Below are 17526 nucleotides of genomic sequence, written 5' to 3'. Positions count from 1 at the left end.
AAAGACAATTACTATTATTTCTATCACTAATACTTCTTCCTCGAGAGCACTTAAAATAATGTTTTATTCATTGTTGCAGAGACAAGAGTTAAGTTTTTAGTTTCTAAGTACTAGCACATTTGCAAGTGGCTAGTGGAAGCCAGAGAATATTGCTACTTCTGACCCATGCAAAGACTTCAGAAGTGAATGGCAGGAAATGTTTAAAATGTCATTTAATTAGATCTGCACGAGGTACACTGCTAATGTAATCAAATGTGGATTTAATCTCCCTTTTATGTTTTTGTAAGGAAAGGCGCTTCATCTTGAAATTATAGTTTTAAGAAAAGAGGCATGGATGGGAGACGTGGAGGTCATTCAGGCAGCAGCAAGTGAAGCAGAGCAACTCCCATTTGTGCTCAGCCAGATGTTCATGGGCCTTTGCCAATAGCTCAAAAGGCTGATGCTACATAAATTACTATATCCCAGGGACTAATTCAATGGGTGTGATGGAAGAGGAAGGGAGGAGGATGGTACCCTGTTGGTCAGAGGTCAGGTGTAACACATGGGACTGAACTAAGGAATATCCAGCCAGTTCTATTTTTCTTTTATTATTGCAGATTGAAAACTCTTATTTTGCCATAGAAAGCAAATGAAAAGATGATACTTTCAATAAGGATATAAAGACCAATAATTATTTTCTTTAAGTCCCTTTTCCCATGCAGTCAAAAGAGTTGAATACCCAATGAAATCTGAGCCTCTGACTTTGAAAATACAGGATCCTCTTTGAAAGCCACCAGTGGTCCAGCTAAATGAAGATATTTAAAGGTTTATTTTGCTTTCTGAGAAGGTGCCTATTGTACGCCCAATTGCCTTCTCTCCACTGCCATGTTTGTACCAAATTCACCTAGAGAAATCCCTTTACAGCTAGCATGAGTTGTTCTCTTTTCCTCTGTAGGAGAGCTGATTTTTTGCAAAACTAAAAACAAAGAATAGCCTGGAGTAATAAATAAAAGCTTTCTTTTAGAGTGTGAAGCGTTCTCTCAACCAAAGTCTTGCCATTGCAAAAGAACAGGCACTTGTGGGTTGGTACCTCTCACGTGTGTCTGTATCTCAAGCCCGGTTATCTTTGATGCTCTGCCTGTAGAAGGGATTGGTGAACTAAGGGAACTTCTTTGTCTTTCAGAGATATACAGCTACCCATTATGCTGCGAAGGGTAATTTAACAAATGTGACTCTTGCTTCTTACACAAAGATACAACTCTAACCCATAGCAGTAGATACAACTCAAACCCATACCAGTAGCTGGTTTTCTGTTGGATAGTTTTGAAAGACTTGACTGATTTTGAAGGTGTGAGATTGGGAGTGCTGATGCTTTTTGATTTCTCAGGATGTCCTACAGTCTACTGATTAAAAAGCAGGGTTTCAAGGCTAGTGAATTACCCACTTGGCATCCCAAACAGTATTGCTCGATCAGTGGGAAGCCCAGGGATGCGCAGTGACTTTTCTCTCATAAAATAAAGAAATAAGCAGTGCCCTCTAGTGTTACTTAACATCAAAGGGAACCACTAGGAGATTTTTCTATCATTAGGTACCTGGAATTAAACCTATTTCACAGCCACAGATGCAGCTCTTAATTTCTTGAGGAAGCATAGTAAAAAAGAACTGAAATAGCATAGCTTACCAGGACATGACTGTGAGAAATTCAGCCATTAATAGCTAAATACAGTCAGATATCTCAAACTTCCTGAACTGTTTTATCTTCTCTAATCTCGAAGTGTGTGAGTGTAGTATGTCTCCAACCTGTACCTGACCTGGGAATGTGTTTTACCAAAGGGCCAGAGACTTGAGACTTGTGAAGTTTCAGCAAGAAGTATAACAGTGAATCTTCTTGCTTGAAGGTCATAAGTTCCGTTTCTGGCATAAGACAGTCCTGGTGTATGTATTCAAGCATATCTACAACATGTTATAACACAGCATTGAGAAGGTAGGTCTTTCGAGCTTTCCTAGGAGCACCTAGGAGATTTTTGTAGCGATGGCAGCAGGCTGGACTCCTGTTTCAAAGCTATAGGCATCAGTCAAAGACAATTCTGCCAGAGATGCACCATGTGAGTTACAGTCACTTCTGTGCTTTAGCATGAAAGGCCATTTCTCAGTGTGTTTAAAAGACTTTGTTAGAAAAAATCTTGTGCATGTCTAATAGTGTGTATGTGTTTATTGTTTTCTAAAAAAAACAACACAGAAATGCAGTAAAAGTATAATCTGGCATATGGCGACCCGTGCAGTACATTGGCTTAAACTTGGGTGTGCAAATGTATATTGTTTCTGTGTAGATTGCTGCACCCTGGTAGTAGATGTCAGAAGTGAGAAGACTTCTCAAAGTCAGGTTGGACAGGGCTCTGAGCAACCTGATTTATTTGAAGATGTCTCTGTTCATTGCAGGGGGTTTGGACTAGATGACCTTTAAATGTCCCTTCTGACCCAAGCTATTCTATGATTCCATGACTATTCCTCCTCAAAAGACGTGTGAGACCAACGTTTGCTACATGTTCTGTCTTGTTGCCACGGCTATTATCAAACTTGATGCTTCCAGTAGTTATTGATTCTTCAGCTCTAATGATAACTTGTGTCCTCTTTGCTACATGTGAGCAGGAGAGCATTGCTTGTGCTGATTGCCAAGGATGATGTTATGCTCTGTGAAATGGTCAAGAAGAAAAATGTTCAGCATTTTTCCTCTGAGACATACCAAAAATCTTCATGCACCAATGAAAGCAACCATTGTTATGGTATCATAACAATGGTTCGTTAGGAGTTTACCCAGGGCTGGGATGATGATTGTTCCTGTTTAAGACCAAAACCAACAGACGGCATTTGTTAAGACATTGATATTTATGTACAAAGTTGCCAGCACTTTAAGAAGTGGTGCCTCTCTTAATTAAGATGATAATGTACTGCCTTGTTTCGAGACATTCTGCTCATAACGATGCTGGTGAATTATGAATAGAGGAAAATCAGTAATAACAAATGCCAGATGGAGGTATCTTTCAAAGAGGAATATTCCATGTAATATGGCATGTAAAGTTGACAGACCGGGTCTTAAAAGACCTTTATTATTCTTTAAGCTTTCCTGACAAAATTACTCTTTATCCTGCCAAGAAATGTGGTTTCGCATGCCAGTGAGTTTTTAAGCAAGAGTAATTAAAGTATGCCTCTAAGTTTATGGCTTGAAGTGAAATCCATTCTTCCAATGTTTTGTCAGGAATCTATAAACAGTGCAAGGAAGGAGACAACTTATAACAGCAATAGTTTTGCCATTCCTACATGTTCTGCCTTTGAAATCAGAGGTAATTAAGGATGAACAAAACTCCTTTCAAAATTAAAAAAAAAAAAAAAAGTGTGAGTTTTACCTCACGTTTTTCCTTTGGTTGAAGGTGACTTTTGCGAATAAGAAATGATTTTCTAAAATTAAAATCTACTTTCTTTTATTGAAATAAAAAACTTACAAATGCATTGAATCCTGAAATGCCGGGCCTTTTTTGTTACTTTCTGAGAGAGGGAAATAAAATAAAATGAAATTTAATTTGATTTTGTAGTGTAAGGTAGCAATTAAAAGAGAAATAAACAAGGGAAAGTAAGAAATCAAACTTTGGGGTTGGTATTTCATTTTCTCATAAGAATATTCCCACTCTCTGGGCACTCCAGCTTTTATTGCATGACCTACTGGTCACTGGAGAGATGGTCCTTTCATGATGATCTGTGTGTGAGGCAAAGTATGTCATGATGACCATAAAGATTTGATTTTTCTTTGTAATTGTCCTCAGAGTACATTAGTGTAATAAAATTGAATTTAGGACTGTAGAAGTGTTGTGTATAGTCTCTCTTTATCAGATATGCAAAACATAATAGAGCAGGAGGACTTAAAGCATACCTTCTGCTCCATCCATGCATAGTTGCAAATCACTTCCAAATATAATAAACTTGAAATATACAGTCCAAGACTTCTTGCAAAGGCACAAATGTTGTGGCAGGGTTCAGAAAGCAGAGGAGATGCTTTCATCTACTTTAAATTATTTCTGTGAGTATGTATTAGTAAGGGAATAAATGAAGTAATCTGTATCAGTATTGGATGATGAAAAGAAGGCTTCTGCTCTACTTAGAAAAAGATCAAGATCAGTTTTCATGAGAATAAAACACTGTTTTGAATTATGCTTAGAACAGACTGTCCGACTATTTCTGGTATTAATGTTCATTGCCATTGCAGAAAGGATTTAACAATAGAAAGATGAGAGCATGAGAAAAGAATGTCTAGAGGGAAGGCAGTCAAGGATGGATTCAGTGGCTCTAGCTTTGATAACAAAAGCAAAGAGTGCTCTCAGTTGAGTCTTTTGAGACTTATCTGGTACTTTCAATAAGCCCTAAATTTATCTTAATGTAGAAAGAGTAGGCATTTACAGAAAATCCTTAGAATATTGTTTCTTACTGACCTTGTTAAAGCTATTGTGAGTTTACCTGAGAGATGCCATCTGAAGTTATGGACAACTGAACCCTGGTTTTATGTGCACTTTTTTGATGAATAAGTCCTATATATATATAATAAAATAAAGCTGCTTTCTGTAACAGCAGTCTGATGTGAAGTGGGCACTATGACTCTTCAACTCTTTGAAATCTGTCCTACTTTTTTGCCATGTTGACAGTTTTGTTTATGCTTAACTTCTTTCTGTTGTCTTTTTTTTTACCCCCAGAAAAACTTTACAATTCCAATGGACGGGAGCTGAGACGGGCACTTTTCTCCTTGAAACAAATATTTCAGGTGAGCAAGTGGTGACTGTCCATTCTCTGGTTTGAACGTGAATTGAGTTTGTTGTTTTTGTTTTTTTTTTGATGTAGGGAATAACTTATGGTTTCTTGCACAACGGAAGTTTAAGTCTTCACTTGTAATGTGCAGTTAGCCAATTGTTTCTTAGGATCTTTTCTCTGTATGGTCTGCAGGCCTTCCCTTGTCCCCTCAGAAGTCAGGACCAGATATGGAGTAATAGCAGAGTGGGTGATTGGAGCCTGCCAGGAAAGGAGAGAGGTAAATTGTGGCTCTTAGATGGAAACTTAGGCTGCTCATTAAACAGTAGCAGTGGCCTAGTTCTGTATTGAAAAGACTGGAAAAGATGTGCAAAGAGGAGTTGGAACTGGGTTGGGGTCATGACCTCACATTACCCTGATAATTGACAAATAGACTGGGTTTAAGCCACATCAGCAACTGATAAAGGATGTGAGAGACATTGGACAGATCTGATGGGAACCAAGATGTAGAGAGAGAACTGTGAAGGTCAATGGAAATGTTTTATTGATAGCTGAAAAGTTGCTTTGCAGAGCTGAGGAGGGTATGGTAGTGTCTGATCACTTTTAAGGAAAGGAATGGATTTGAATGTGACTGTTATGTAGGAGACCTGAAATCAGCAGGATTTGGGCTCCTGTGGTGAAGTAGCCAATGTGATAGACAAGTGGTGTGGATGATAATGAAGTGAATTGAATGAAAAGCTTGGATTTCAGATTGGTTTTACTGGATAAGCTGAGGACTCAGGAAAATTGGAGGAGTAGAAGGAGGCTTGTTGGAGAGAACAGGTCAGGAAAAGTAACAAGAAAATATCAGTGAGAACAGTAGTATACTGCCAGTGTGATCTTAAAATGAAATTCAGGGTGATGCATTCCATTTCTATCAGTAAATATAAATGAAATCAATAAAAAAGCATGTCTCTCCTTTAGTAATGGATCCAAATGGAGGATGACAACCTATATTTTTCAGAAACAACAGGTAGGTGCAAGGCTTTCAAGCTGTTAGTTTAGCACTTTTTGGTTTGTTTTAAATAGACATTTATTTTAAGAAGAATACCAACATTTAACAAATCTGCAAGACTGCAGAACTGTGAATTTCCAAAACACAAAATGCTTTTTCAGGGTTTCAAAGTTAAGCATTCAGAATTTAGAAAATGCTAAAATGAAGTTTTTCTGAACAGTAGCAGATGGTGAAGGGTGAACCATTTAATGGAACATTTTCATAGCTAAAGGTGCCTTCTGGGTAAGAGAAAAGTCCTTGAATTTTTTGGACAAAGAAGGAGTTCCAGCTGCAAAATAGTCTGGTCATCTTATGGCCACAGATTGGAAAAAACATTGTCTCTTCAAGGCATTCCCCGGGAAGGACTGTTTGAGAGTCACAGTGATGCAAGCTGGGTTTCCCTGTGAACTTGCCAAGTAGGTGGACTGTATGCTTAGAGGAAATCTGGCAGGTTTCCAAGAGTCTTCTCTGGTTTCTTCTCTTTTTGTTCATTTCAACTGTTTCTGGCAACTATTTGTATTTCTCTGTATTTGTATTCCACAGATGTCTAGGCGCACACATGCATATTTAGCAATGAATACTAAGCCTTTCTTCCCACCCATCCTGTGCCTCCCATACCTCCCATCATGACTTCTCCCAGTTTGGGTATTCATAAATGTTTTCTTCCCTGTAGGTTATTTGAAGTTTCATCTACTTCTGAGCGCATAGTGCTCAGTGTTTTCAGTGTGCACACCAGTAAGTTCTCCATCTTCCAGATGATCAGCTGTTTTTATGGAAATGTTGTTTAAATATTTATCCTAATAAATCCAATTGGAGTTGACTCCATTGAAGAGTAATGAGCAGGAAGGGAAAAGCGATGCACACAAACCCATACCTATGTATGAATCCAGTTTTTAAGTAAAGACTGTCTGACAGTTTCAGAACGTAATTTTCCTAGAAGAATTCAACTTCCCTGTTGCCTAATGTATGTGATACTGAAAGGAATTTGGGAATTACCTGTTACCACTTTAATTAGCTACTTTCGGTAGAACTGTGGCTGTTTGTGGAACAAACGTAGTCTTCAAAAAAATCTTCACATTATCCCAAAGTACATGTTATCATTACTGGAAAATTGAGGAAAAGTCTCCCTCAAGCTGGAGAGTATTCATATCATATGTTCAAGTATTTGAGGCAGTACACATCAAATTGGAAAATGAGACCTTATATGTTGTAAGCTCCTGTTCACCTGTCAACTTTGATGTCCTTAACAACATTTACTGGCGTAATTTTGAGTATGGGCATCTTTTGAGCATGATTTTAATGTATTTCATAATGAGCAATGAGAGAGAGCATAAGTTGGTTCTTATATCTGTTTTAGGAAGAAAAGCTATTTATTTTTTCTTAGTAAAGAAAAATACAAGTTAATATTATAAGGTTATATTATAGACCAATCACTATTGTCCAAAAGTTCATACCTAAGGGTTGGTGTTTTTTTGTCTGTGAAATTAAAGTTTGTCAGCATTAGAAATCTATCATTATGTTAAAAGGTTTTTTATAAGTATATTTTTCAACATGAATATCTGTTGATTTTGTACCTAATTATTTTTAAATTCCTTAAGAGTGTAATATTTCAAAAATACAATGTTGACTTCAAAACGAGTCTTTATTTTTGTTTTAGCAGAAACTTCATCATGTCTTTAAGTGCCAAGACAGTTTGTAACACCCATGTTTTTATAATCATTTCATCATCTCTGAGTTAATTTGGCACAGCTCTGTGTCAGTATCATTTTTAATTTAAAAAGCTTCAAGGTAACGTGCAGTCTCTTATTTGCATGAAGTGGGAACCATCCCAAGTTTTACATCAAATATGAATTCCAAATAGTCAGAGCCCTTGTTTTTTCACGCGAGGCCTCAGCAAAGCTCAGTGATGTTTGGCAAAAGCAATGCCTTTGTTTCAAAATTTAAATGAAAGATACATTTGGCAAGTCCAACCTTGGAATTTCTGTTTGTTTTTTTCTGGTGGGCTGGTTTTGGAAAAATGATAAAGGTTATGTGGAGCATTTTTCTTTGACAGTAATGCCATTCTGAAGGCTTAGGATAGCCACATTCATTATCTTTTTCTGGCTGTACTGCAGTATTCTGATTTACCAGTATACTTTTTGACTACCAAACTTACAGAGTAAGAAAGTAATGTTCACACTAGAAATATATGAAGCACTTGACCTTAAAAAAAACTGAAAAAAGGACATACAGATATAAATGACGAGCTGTTGGAGTACAGTTTAGTTCCCTTTGACTATTTTATGATAGCCTTCTGAGTTGCCCAATTCTTGTGTTTATCAGAGATTCACGAATTTTGTGTAAAGTGCTAAAGCTCCCAAGGACATGCATGGAAGAATCCAGCTGAACATGGCACTCACCAAATCAGGGTCTCAAAACATTCTTGCATTTCCTGATTGTGATATCATAAGGGAGATAAAAAAATACAGCTTCTTAGAATAGTTAATTCAATATCAATCCTAATAGCAGAACAAATGAGCATGAGCTCTGTAATAGGTGTAAATAGTGCTGTGTAATTTACGTGATATTAAAGAATTTTATTTAACAAGACCTCTGCTATGACTAGTTGCAACATAAGGTAGGTTTTAGAACCTATAGCCAAAAGTGGGCTTTGTATTTATAAAGCATAGTTTCAAATCATGCTGACTGCATCGTTTCAAAATAAGAAATAACTTGGTGTTGTAAGAAAAATAAGAACACTATGAAGCATGTTTCAAGTCTGTTGAAATCTATAATTGTTCAAATCTGCTTTTTAAAGTTTTGGAAAATATTTTTAATCAAGCAATCCATTAGGTTTTCTGGAAGGCAAACCTATGGTGTATATTTTAAGGTGTTGTAGAATAAAACTGGCTTTTTTTCCTTGACTGTTTTCCCCCCTAAGTATCATTTGACAAATGAGGGAAGATCTTCAACTTTTTTTTTTTTAAGAACCTTGATGCTGATATTGTGTTGTGGTTAGGATATCAAGGGGCACAGTTACAAAGTTCTGTTACAAAATTTTCTTCTATTGCTGAAAAATTCATTAATCATTGAACAATTGAGCTTTGTGTAAAACCTCACAACGAACAGCTTTGTAGGGACCCTGGAAACATTAAATAGAAGGTGTTTGGATAGACACAATCTTATCAGTGAGTGAAATCAAATGTCACACACTTCAGCTGCTGAGGAGTCATCAATCATCCTTAGGAGAGCAGAAGGAGTATTCTGTGTTTGCCTCATTGATGTCAAGGAAGGAGGCTTCTCCTTCCCCTCTTGCAAGCATGAATGATGACTCCATAGGGTTTGAAGCTGTGTGACACTTGATTTAGGGGCTGCTGTCATCACTTGTGAGACAGGGAGCCTCTCCTCTTTAAGAGGCCTCTTGGAAGGCTTCTTGATTGAGTCATGAAAAAAGAGAAACCTTTATTTCCTTCCTAAATTGAATAGACCATAGTTCCACATGGCAGTTTACATATCTTTTTAATCCCATTTTACAAAGGATATGTTTCATTACTGTTTAGAGATTTAAAAAAAAACAACATATAGAGATATGACACATTAAATATCAAAATCAGTTTCTCAGTTTCAGTGGCAAATAGTGTTGTCTTCATGCCTAGACATTGTTATGGCCTGAGATGTAAACAGTTCTTAATGAGACTATAAAATGTGAACTTCTTCCACCTTTAGGATAGCCTAAAAACTTGGGAAGCTGCCATTATTCATTCTCTAATCTGTGTGAATCTTTGAACTAAATCAGAAAACTTTGTTTTCTTTGGGGCCTACTTACTTTAACTTGCTCAGGTATGCAATAAAATGCATGAACATTGTTTGATCTGTTGCTTAGTTGCCATGAAGAATATCTTGGTAGGGTCTGGTCTAGGTGACTTCTCTAGTACTTTTCAATTCTGCTATTAACTGGGAGGAAAAAAAGCCACAGTGTATTGATGCATCTGCTGTCTACTCAAGGTGCAAAGGATGAAATTCTGTCCCCATCAAGTCAATGGCAGAGAATGTCTTTAGTTTCAATGTTAGTTTTGCCTGGTGATTGAGTGTGTACAGCTAGATGGACTGTATGTAGCAAAGAGGGACAGTCACAGCGGGACTTTTTGTGTTCATTTCCTGATAAATGCTTTGTCTTTATAGGGGGAGGCAACCAAATCTTTTCTGGTCAATAATTGTATAAATTAATCTGATACTCAAGTGTGACTTATTTTTGCTTACTTGCCTCTTGCACTGACAGGGAGAAAAAAGAAAAGAGTTCTCTGAGGAAAAAAGATCCTCTAATTATGTGCACCTTCATTAACTGAAATAATAAAACATTGAAAGCAGAAAGTTACTTTAAAATGGTTCAACTTGCAGAAATAATTTCTTTTCTGCTTTTATTCTTTCAACTAGTTTGAAGAATTGTAGTACAGTTGAGTTCCTTCTCCTGAAAGACAGAATACATCATCTTATTGCTCTGTGGAATTCTTCAGTGGTAGATTTTGATGGTAATTCTGGGATCTTTCTCAAGTGAATGTAGCGTCATGCAACTGTGAGGTTATGTGCAGTGAGAGCACTAGAAGCAGGTATTATAGTGTTACAGTAAGATGGCTTTCTACCTGCAGCCTCCTCATCTGATACAGGAATTGGGCAGGGTACATGAAAATAGTGAAGTCAGTGACTGGGTCACTGAAGAAGCAAAACACCATATTCAGAGTATAGGAAAACCAGAACTTTCTTGGACAAGATGGTGGTGAACACCAGGTAGGGTCACAATTATTTGATCTTGGGAACTGAAGAAAGCAGGCTTAAAGGAAGAACAGAAGTGTGTAATGGGAACAACTTTGCTGTACAGGCTAAGCACTGTTCCCTCTCTAAATTTTGTCTTTAATCACGTTAAGTTATGAGTGGTTCTTTGGAGATCTCAGTTACATCCACTGAAGATATCTTTGTTTTCATCTTAGCAGTGAAAGCTTCTGTTTCCTTCCCTACATGTAAGTGCCCAAATGTATGCTTTAGAGACAGATTCTCTATCAGAAAAGTTTAAACATTAAATACTGCAGGCTGTTTGTTCTCCTTGATCTTCAAAGAATTTGTTGTGTGTACCCAAGAAGGAAAAAAACTCTTTATGAAGGGAAACCCAAAATCTAAAAGATTCAGTTCTTCATTCATATACAAATGTGACACATCTCACCAAGGATGAAAAAGTAATGAATAGATCTTGATAAAATACAAATATGACCTGAAAGTTTTCAGGTTTTAAATTTATACTTTTTTTCATGGATGCCCATTAAAGAGCAAGTATTCTAACAAGTTAATTTAATCAGACAAGATTTATTATTTTTAATGAAAAAAGCCAGAGTTCCTAAGAAATTTTGAAACATTTAAATCTTTCCATAAATGTAGGCAATATTTGTTGTCTACCTGCTGCCATGCTTTTTCTTCTGTTTTGGTTGTCTGGAACTTGATGCTCCAATTATACGTTAACCGTGTCTAATAAACACTGACTTGACTCCGAGGAATCTCAGCAAATCCAGTAAAGCAGCTTTTGATTCTTATCCATTACTTCCCCCCCCCCCCCCCCCCGATATTTTTTCATACGCTACAGGACAGCTACTTAGGATAACTACATGGCTTGTGCAGGATATCTGAGGTATCTGCCTGTCTGTCGTTTGAGGAATTTGAGAAAGACTTTGAGAAGTCTTTGCATTACTGGAAATTCATACCAATGTCTTGCTTCAGGTTTTGTGTATTTTTAAAAATTCATACACATCTAAAAAAAATCCAAAGATGTCTGAACCTCTTTTGAATTGGAGTTACTTCCCAGTATCCTCAAGTTTGCAGAAATTCTGTCCAGAAGAGAACTGCATTATTGTTTCAAGATATTAAGTACTGGAGGTTTTCATGAGTTTTAATTTGTAAAATAATGTTAACTATTAAAATGTTTATTTTGACCCCATGTATTCTTTTAAATATCCAAAAGAAACTGCAGAAATCCATACAGTTTACACATACACATTCCTGTGTAAAGGAGGTGTGAAATATTAAGTGTTGCAGCTTCTCTGCTTTGATAATGGGAAACACCAGCAAATGCGGTATTTGTTTTGCTGGTACTTTTAGTGGAATACAAAACATGTCCTTCAGGAACAACGGACTATTTATTTTCTAGCCTGAGGGTGTTTCAGAAGGGAGGCTACGGGAGATTAATGGCTGTAAATCAAACACTATACTTTCTGTATCTCTTTATTGGTGCCAAGGTGGAAAGCCATAATAAGCAATAATTTGGTCTGTATTTGAAATGTTTCATCTTGGAAAGAAAAAAAATCTGTTTTTTTTATAATTTAATGTTAGTGTTATAATTAGCTGGCACAGATGTGCTTAAAGGGCTGGCAAAAAGTTTATTGATGTTTGATGATTTCTACTTAGGCAACTGACTTACGGTAAAGATATGCAATGGAATTGATACTTGAGGGCAAATTTTCATTGCAATCATAACTAGAAGGCAGACTTTGCATTGCAGGTTGCTTATAATGTATTACCCCGCTGAAAGTAAAAAGGTATGTTCATTTCCATGCATGCTGTTGTGAACTGTTGCTTCATGTAAATAGATGCAATAATAGGAAAAAAAAAAGGGGAATAATGTCAAAATACCGATTATTATAAATGTAATGTAAAAATGTTTTATATCACATTCTGGTCATGCTTCTACGTGTTAAGAGTTGGGTAAGTGTAAAGGCTGGGGGAGAGAAGCAAAGGAGTGCAGCGTAGGTACAGAGGAGTGTAGGGAAAAACTCAGAGGGCAAAGGAGTGGAAGCCCTGGCACACCCACTGAGGACAGTGATGCAGCTGAAGTGCAGTTACAATCAACAGAGATAGCAAGGGGATGGAGCTTCCTCTGAGGGACAAACTGGCTTCTTGGTCCCCTTCAAACCCTTCACCACTAAAATGCTTCTGCCGCTGCCTCAGTTATCTCTAGCAGCTGACTGAAGTTTTGGGATATCCTGTGCCAGGGACCCCTTGTTCTCAAGGAGTTGTTCTACGTGTGCTGGTGGAAGGAATACAGCAACCAGCCTTGCCTAGCATGCTTATCTTGGGGTAGTTTCTGGGTTGCCGTCTTACAGAGGTGGACTCTTTGACAGAGAAGACTTTCCTCCTGCTACCCCTGAGAGCTGAGTTTGGTTTCTCTTCTAAAAGTAGTGTCCCAGCTCTAAGTACAGCAGAGGTTTCATAGCTTATTACAAGACTTGCCTGCTTTACTACTGGCTCATCTGGTCCATACTGGAGTTGTTTTGTATCTGCTTAAATAATTTAGGTTGAAATGGCCATACATTCTCAAGGGACTCATAGCACTGAAGTTTATGTATGTATCTGTAAATATATATATGGGCCTGTGTATATGTTGTTGGAATAATTTCTTTCCAGATTTCATTTCAATAGATGACTAGGCTTTTAAAATGAACTGAAATAAACAGTAACATTTGAATTAGAAAGTATCAGGCACTTCTGGATTGGCAATCTAGTGTTTTAATTATATCAATAATTTTGGAGTCCAAAGAACAGAACTTTAAAGTGTGGGAAAGTAACAATAAATTATATCTTGGCAGTCCATGCTCCTTCAATCACTTCCTGACTATGTTAGTACTCAGTTTCCAAGCCAACACGAGCTTTTCTAACTGCAAACATTGCAAGCCAATCTTGATCTATAAAATGCAACCTGTTGCTTAGCCAGTAAAAAAGCTCGACTCCAGGAATGGTCTGGGATTTCTGTTGCTAATGCAGCACAGCATAACACATTACTGCATCATTGTAGTCTTGTCAGTGGGAATAATAATTTTGCTTGTAACTTAAGCAGATGCAATGCATACTGAAGGTGGGTAGCGATACTTAAAAATATCCTTGTGGAGACTTTATTGTGGTATATTTCTAATGCAGACTTTGAGGAGGAATTTTCTGTTACTTTTCAGTTGCTACTGGAGCAGAGCATTTGAAATTCTATAGGGAACCTGTGGACATGAAGTCTCTCAGGTAGTGGAAGTGCATTCTGGTTATAGCCCTGGGCAGCCACATTGCTACTGCTGCCCAGGGCAGTCTCATTAGGAACACACTATAGGGTTGTTTCAGCAGTTTTTGTATACATGAGGGTTTGTCATAGTTAAAGGAATACTTAGGAAAGAAGATCAGTAGATTTCTATTTTCCTTGCACTAGTAAGAGAAGAAAGGGTCGAATGAGGACTTACCCATCATTGATGCTATTGCTAACAGAAATCCAGATTTTATCCTTCTGCCTTTTTTGCTTAGCAACAGAGGCGGCTTTTCAAGTATATTGGGCAATAGTCCTGCATTTTACTTTCTTGTGGTGGAGCGCCAGATGCATTGTCATTTGAGATTTATGCCAGCGAAAGCCTGCAGTCGCTCATGGTTTGCTCTTTGACCTGCCTCCTCCTTCCTCCCTTTCCTCTACAGTCAGCTGCTGTCCCTCTGCTGCTAATTTACATCCCCAAATGAATGAAGCTTAATCCCTAAACCTTAATCCTCCTAAAACCAGCTGAACTTTGTGATCCTATCTTGACTTTGCAAGAGATTTAAAGAGAAAAAAAAAAAAGGGTGAAAAAATGTCTTTGCTTCTAAAGAGAGTGGCCATAATTCCATCATTTATTTTGGGGGGGAGAAGTGCTTTCTGTGAGTACACTGGCATTGAAGTGATCCATGTATTTTTCCTTCGTTTTTTTTTGGTTTGTTTGTTTTCACATTGAACATAATCATCTGGGATTTCTGTTTCAGTTCTGCCTCCTTGCTGTGTGCAGTGTATATTCCTGGCAGGGGAATCTGAGGAACAGCGTTTCTGAGGGGACCTTGCTCTGATGTATTAACGTGGAGTGGTGATGGCAGACTTTCCCAATTTCATAGATGAACATAGCAATGAGTGAAGATTCCCTAGCTCCCCCTCTTAAAAAAACAGTAATTTTTACTTTAGGAGCTGGGCAGTGTCTGAATGAGCCTTTTCTGCCCATAGGACACTGTATTGTTGTGCTGCCAGCATCTTGTCCCACAAGATTTCAGTCAGTGCACAAGGATGCTCCTTCTCTTAGAATCTGGCAGTGATTGCATTTCTCTTCTTACACTGCATTGCACAGTCAGTTGTCTGTATGCATCTTATCTTTTGCCTAGGTGAGTTATTACGATGTTAAAATGTGAATGCAGTATATCTTTGTGAAATTGCTGATTTTGGTCTACAGACAAAATCAGAGCTGGTCTGAGAGTTGGAGTTTAAATGTTTTAACAGGAATGTCATAGAGTGACAGAGCAGAGCAGGAAGTTCTTACTGAGACAGAGGATGAAGTGGGTCAACTGCTGAAGCTCAGTTTGAGTGGAGTCCCCTCCTGTAAGCTTGTCGACAAAGCTCAGAAAGAAGATTCTCGTGGCTGTGGCTGCTTCTCTCACTTCAAAGCTGGATTATAGCAACTTTTGCATTTTGGAAAGCCTAGTCGATACAGAATGTGATTGCTGGCTCACTCAGTAACATGTCATGTGGTGAGCATGGGCTGGAGAACCCCATGGTTCCTTATTTAAAGAAATGACTGTCATAAAATGTGCTGTGTTTAACTTTTGTAACAGAAACAGGAGAGAATTGTACAGCATAGGATTAAATATGGGAATGCTCAAGCAACCAGAAACAATAGGATATCTTATGAAAGGGAAAAAAAAAATATATATAAAAATGAAGTTCTCCCTGGTGGAAATCTCCTAGACAAGCATCTTGTTATGATTCCTTGGAAAGACAGTACTCTCCACAGCTGTTAGCCACGTAAGAGAGAAATATGTATGTGCATATCCAAATGTGAATATTCAGTTGCTAACCCAGTCTCCTCAAATGGTTGGAGTAGAACTTTGAGCAATACTAGTTGGCTTAAATAAATAGCAAGAAAAATCCCCTTGAGAAGCTGTGTTTGAAAACCTTAATTTCCTATTAGGAAGCAAAGCAACTTTCTTGTGGCATGAAAATGATCATGCTTGGGTAAAAGTTTTCAAACATATGGCCCACAGAAATAACAGGTTTCAGAAAGATTTATTATCTTTAGCAGTTTGCAAACAGTTTATATTTGCACATGGAAGCTGCACATCAGATAAGATGCATTGTTGCAAGTACCGTTCATTGAAAAAAAGGCTTCAGTTTCCACCTTCAGATAAAACCTCACAAAACTACATTAGAGCATATATCAAAAGGTACAGAGACTCGAGAACAAGTAAGACGGATGGAATCCTACCTAAACTTTCTACTCTGCTAGTGGCAAATTGGTGTACTTTATAGACTGCTTGATAATAAGGTTCGTGGGGTCTTTTTAACAGCCAGGCTGAGCTATGGAAACAAAAGTATGATTTGTGTGTTTCTTCAACCATGCATGCAAGCTTTAAACTCACCAGTTTGAATATATTTAATGTCTTTTTCATTATACATTGAACAAAAATAGAGCTCTGTTGTGACATACCTTAGCTTTTTTTTTAATTTCCTCTGAGATGCCTAAAGAAAGGAGGAGACATGATCTATCCAAGTCTGTGAATGAACGCATAAAATATAAATAGCTGAGAAGACCAACAGTAACTTTTCCTGAAGACTTTAAGTAGCCAGCCTTTGTGTCACTGCACAATTTTTATGGTTGCAGGAGCTTAGCAGGAAGCTTAGAGAGCTTTGCCTGTGTTTTGCTGCTTTTCTCATCAGTGCCTTCATGCCTGCTGATTAAGGGGTCATAAATCTTTGCAATATTAGTACAGGAGTCCATTTCCATAGCAAATGACAACCTTCCCCTGCCTCCTTTTAACTGTTATCACACACATGCGGCAGCTACTTACACGTATCATAGTCACACACACACACCGTATATTCCATACAACGAATGCTCTCTTCCTGGAAACCTGAACCTCTTACCACTGCTAGAGAGTAGCCTTTACTCTTGAGGTCACCTAACTTGGCAAGTCAGTGAGTTAATGGGTCTGAAAAGATTATCCTAGACCAAAATTGATGTAAACATTCTCCTTTCAATGTAGAATGTATGAGCTTGGATGCCTTTCATCTTTCGCTGCACATTCCAGATGTTTGCTTCTTTCCTCTCAGCATATATACATGATGGGATAGATAATGCACTGAGTTCAGATTTATGTCTAGAGCGTGGTGTGTTTGTACTCCACTTCATTACACCTTCTTTTTCCCTTTTATTTGGGAAAGGAGAAGTACCTTAAAGGCCTTTTTTTTAATTCAGATTTGATTTGTTTATTCAGTGCTTTCCAAAAGCAGTCTGGTTAGAGTCCCTCATGCCCTTCATTTCCTCTGCTGTTCTCCTGCAATATATCTCCTTTCAGTCGAGGGTGATTCTGTGCTCTAGTGGTTTACTCCTTCAGCTGCTTTGAAAGAGTTCCAGAAGGCAGGTCTCACAACTTGCTTTGGCATAGGCCTTGTTAAAAATTTAAATAAACAAATAAATAGAAATTCACCAACATAAACCAGATCTTTAGCATGAGGTATTTGGAGAATGAAATGCTAACTTTTCCCCAGGTAATACCCTAATGTGCATTCACTATTCAAGATTATGGGGAACATCCTAAAGCTACAACGGCTATTTCAGTTTTTACCTCTCTTTGAATGTCAACAGCTATCTGCTGTTGAGTTTTATTTCAGTTTTTGGTTCAATCTGAGGGTCTCTCAAACTGAGCTACTGTTAACTTCACTA

General features: G+C 37.7%; 1 protein-coding gene across 13 annotated transcripts in view; it reads left to right on the top strand.

Moving 5' to 3' along the window:
- Positions 1 to 17526, top strand: part of FHOD3 (formin homology 2 domain containing 3) — a 373977-nt gene that overhangs the window by 166273 nt on the left and 190178 nt on the right. For all 13 annotated transcript variants that reach the window (XM_061449104.1, XM_061449103.1, XM_061449102.1 and 10 more), the window contains exon 4: positions 4719 to 4786. In XM_061449104.1, coding sequence (XP_061305088.1) covers positions 4719 to 4786 — 68 coding nt within the window. The remainder of the gene's footprint in view (positions 1 to 4718; positions 4787 to 17526) is intronic.

This window comes from Pezoporus flaviventris, unplaced genomic scaffold (genome assembly GCF_033815535.1).
Source record: "Pezoporus flaviventris isolate CSIRO_AGI_PZ_B2104156 unplaced genomic scaffold, CSIRO_AGI_Pfla_v1 ptg000007l, whole genome shotgun sequence".
NCBI classification, from domain to species: domain Eukaryota; kingdom Metazoa; phylum Chordata; class Aves; order Psittaciformes; family Psittacidae; genus Pezoporus; species Pezoporus flaviventris.
The sequence above is the reverse complement of the archived record's forward strand: the minus strand, read 5'-3'. Positions and strand labels throughout refer to the sequence as shown.